At 44.6% G+C, this 2,764-nt stretch overlaps 1 protein-coding gene across 1 annotated transcript; it reads left to right on the forward strand.

Moving 5' to 3' along the window:
* Positions 1–450: 450 nt before the first annotated feature.
* On the forward strand, positions 451–2,764 carry nfkbiaa (nuclear factor of kappa light polypeptide gene enhancer in B-cells inhibitor, alpha a). The gene is made up of 6 exons (XM_059356323.1): positions 451–719; positions 1,270–1,375; positions 1,500–1,707; positions 1,794–1,882; positions 1,981–2,241; positions 2,344–2,764. Exons 1-6 carry the CDS (start codon positions 493–495, stop codon positions 2,371–2,373), a joined length of 921 nt encoding a protein of 306 aa, XP_059212306.1. The 5' UTR covers positions 451–492; the 3' UTR covers positions 2,374–2,764.

The following is a 2,764-nucleotide window of genomic DNA, read 5'->3' on the forward strand; positions in this document are numbered from 1 at the left end:
GAACTTTATATTGGAAACTCTCTTTTTAAACTGATTTAAATGTGGTCAATTAGGCCAAAAGCAGGTAAATGGAAAAATAGATATATAAAATGTAATGCTAATTTGGCTAGCCACTTAAAACTGATAATTTCCCCAGTGCAGAAGGGAATTCTTCAAAAACCATTTAGGGGCTGTCTGCCTCTCATTCATGCCCATAGTGTCTCATTCATTGACATAAATAATGACATGTCCCCTAACCTACATCACAGGTGAAAATAGGTGTCTAATAGGAAACTACAAGTTTTCATTCTGAGTGTCTTTGGGGGGGATTTTTGTCACAAAAGCACAAGCTGTGTGTGATTTCCCTTTGCTTTTTCGAAGATAAGTCAATTGGAAATCCCCACTGAAGCCCCGCCCGCCGAGTGCACAAAAACCAGCGCGCCTCCCTCCGCAGCACAATTCTGCCCCAACCTTTGCATCGAGACGGAGCTGACAGTCGCGAAAACAGTCAACATGGCCGTCCACAGAGTGTCTAACCACAATCAAATGGAATATAACTTCGACAACATGGAGTCCAAACAAGGGAAAATTTGTCAAGAGGACCGTTTTGACAGCGGCCTGGATTCCCTGAAGGAGGACGAGCTGGTCAACGACTTTGAGGAGTTGAATGTGAACGTGACCGAGGAGCTCACACAGGAATACGAGCCTTGGAGAAGTGCAGTGACAGAGGATGGTGACACGTAAGTTTATTTTTTTTTGTAGATTAATAATTATGCAACTGCGCATTTGCAAATGTTTCTGCGAAATTCAGATGTTGCGCATGAACGCAACATGTAACTTAAACATAAAGCATTGGAAATTTGTGAGAATCTGCAAAAGTACGCATGAAAATGTCGAAAGTTGCACGAAAACAAGAGACTTTTAAAAATTTAGTGTGTGTGTGTGCGTGCATGCGAGCGAGTGAAGCAAAGCGCGTACTTACTGTGTGTGTGTGTGTGTGTGTGTGTGTGTGTGTGTGTACTTTGGCTGAGAGCGTAGTCTGGGCGGTGCTAAGTCCGCTGTGCGCGTTCAGGAAAGTCCCTGGCCCTGTGCCAGGAACTGATAAAGCATCAGATGTGTCAAGCCACAACTGGTGGAAATAACCCGACAAAACTCCATTCTTGCGAAACGCTCCACTGCTCAGGCTTTGTTCTTTCTTATTTGGCTGGAACCACTTCCTCCATGCGTAATTTTTTTTTGGTTTTAAAAGCACTATTTTTACTAACCTCTCTCTCTCCCTTCACCCCACAGGCTTCTCCACTTGGCCATCATTCACGAAGCCACAGAACATGCCTTTCAGATGATCAAACTTTCACACAATCATCCCTTCCTCAACGTCCAGAACCACCAGAGACAGGTAATAATCTGTCATAATAATCACCCAGAAACTCAAAACCCAGAGTATCAGCTGAATACAAAGCCAAATTGCCTTTTTAAAGTGCATATAATAATGAAATATGTTATAAATGTGTCCTCTGCAGACTGCCCTCCATCTGGCAGTGATCACAGAGCAGCCTCAGCTAGTGGAGAGGCTCCTGAAGGCCGGCTGTGACCCACGTCTGGCCGACGACAGCGGGAACACTGCTCTCCACATCGCCTGTAAGAGGGGCTCCCTCGCCTGCTTCGGCGTCATCACCCAGAACTGCCAACACCACATCACCTCCATGGTGTCCTTCCCCAACTACAGTGGTAAGTTGCAATAGAACCCACGGAAACATGAACGTTTCATTTATAGCTGTTGGATTTGATTATTAACTGAGCTCTTCTCTTGACAGGCCACAACTGTCTTCACTTGGCGTCCATTAACGGCTTCGTTTCACTGGTGGAAAGCCTCGTCCAGCTTGGTGCAGACATTAACGCACAGGTAGGTGTCAAAAGCAGCCAGTTTCTAAAAAAACAAACAAGGAAAACCTCAGTTTCTCAGAGTAGGAGCTTAACATTTCTTTATTTTGTTTTTTCTAGGAACAGTGCAGTGGAAGGACGTCGCTCCATCTTGCTGTAGACCTCCAGAACCCCACACTGGTGCGTCGCCTCCTGGAACTCGGCGCCGATGTTAACTGCTTAAACTACGGTGGCTTCACGCCGTACCATCTCACATACGGGCGCCAGAACGAAGAGATCCGCTGCCAGTTGTACGAGAAGACGGCACAGGAGCTGAGAGAGCTGCCTGAGAGCGAATCAGACGAGAGTGATATGGAGGATCTGGACTCATCGGAAGATGAGGTTAGTTTCTAAATCATATCGACGATACCATTCAAAGATATTATATAATCTTTTTGTGTTTAATGCGCGGGTTCCTAATGTCTTTTATCTTCTTTCCTACAGCTGTACGATGACATAAAGTTCGGAAAGTAAACAGAACCGTGCCCTCTACCGGTGGTGTGAACAGTGAAGCTGCTACTGGGTCGCCCAGCCACGGCCCCCCCAAATAAGGGACGCATCAGTTCTCCATCCAGGTCCGCAGGTGCTGGTCCCGGGATCAAAAGAACACGGATGAAGACGGCGTCCAGTCTGGTCATGCTTGGTCTGAATCACAGAGCGATATACCATAAAACAGCAAGACCACGACCTATATATAGTCCATATATATACTGTATAAATATATATTGATGTGTATATACAAGACGTGTGTAATATATTGTAAATACAGAGATGTTATTTTTTTATACCTGTACATACGTGTGAATTTAAACACTATTAACAAAAAATAGTTCTGAAAAAATAAAAAGAAGTCTATGAATATAAA

Source organism: Centropristis striata, chromosome 18, assembly GCF_030273125.1.
Source record: "Centropristis striata isolate RG_2023a ecotype Rhode Island chromosome 18, C.striata_1.0, whole genome shotgun sequence".
NCBI classification, from domain to species: domain Eukaryota; kingdom Metazoa; phylum Chordata; class Actinopteri; order Perciformes; family Serranidae; genus Centropristis; species Centropristis striata.

Coding starts and splice junctions, on each gene's coding strand:
- nfkbiaa (XM_059356323.1), top strand. CDS start 493: ATGGCCGTCCACAGAGTGTCTAACCACAATCAAATGGAATATAACTTC. Junction 720..1,269: donor GTGACAGAGGATGGTGACAC/GTAAGTTTATTT, acceptor TTCACCCCACAG/GCTTCTCCACTTGGCCATCA. Junction 1,708..1,793: donor GTCCTTCCCCAACTACAGTG/GTAAGTTGCAAT, acceptor TTCTCTTGACAG/GCCACAACTGTCTTCACTTG.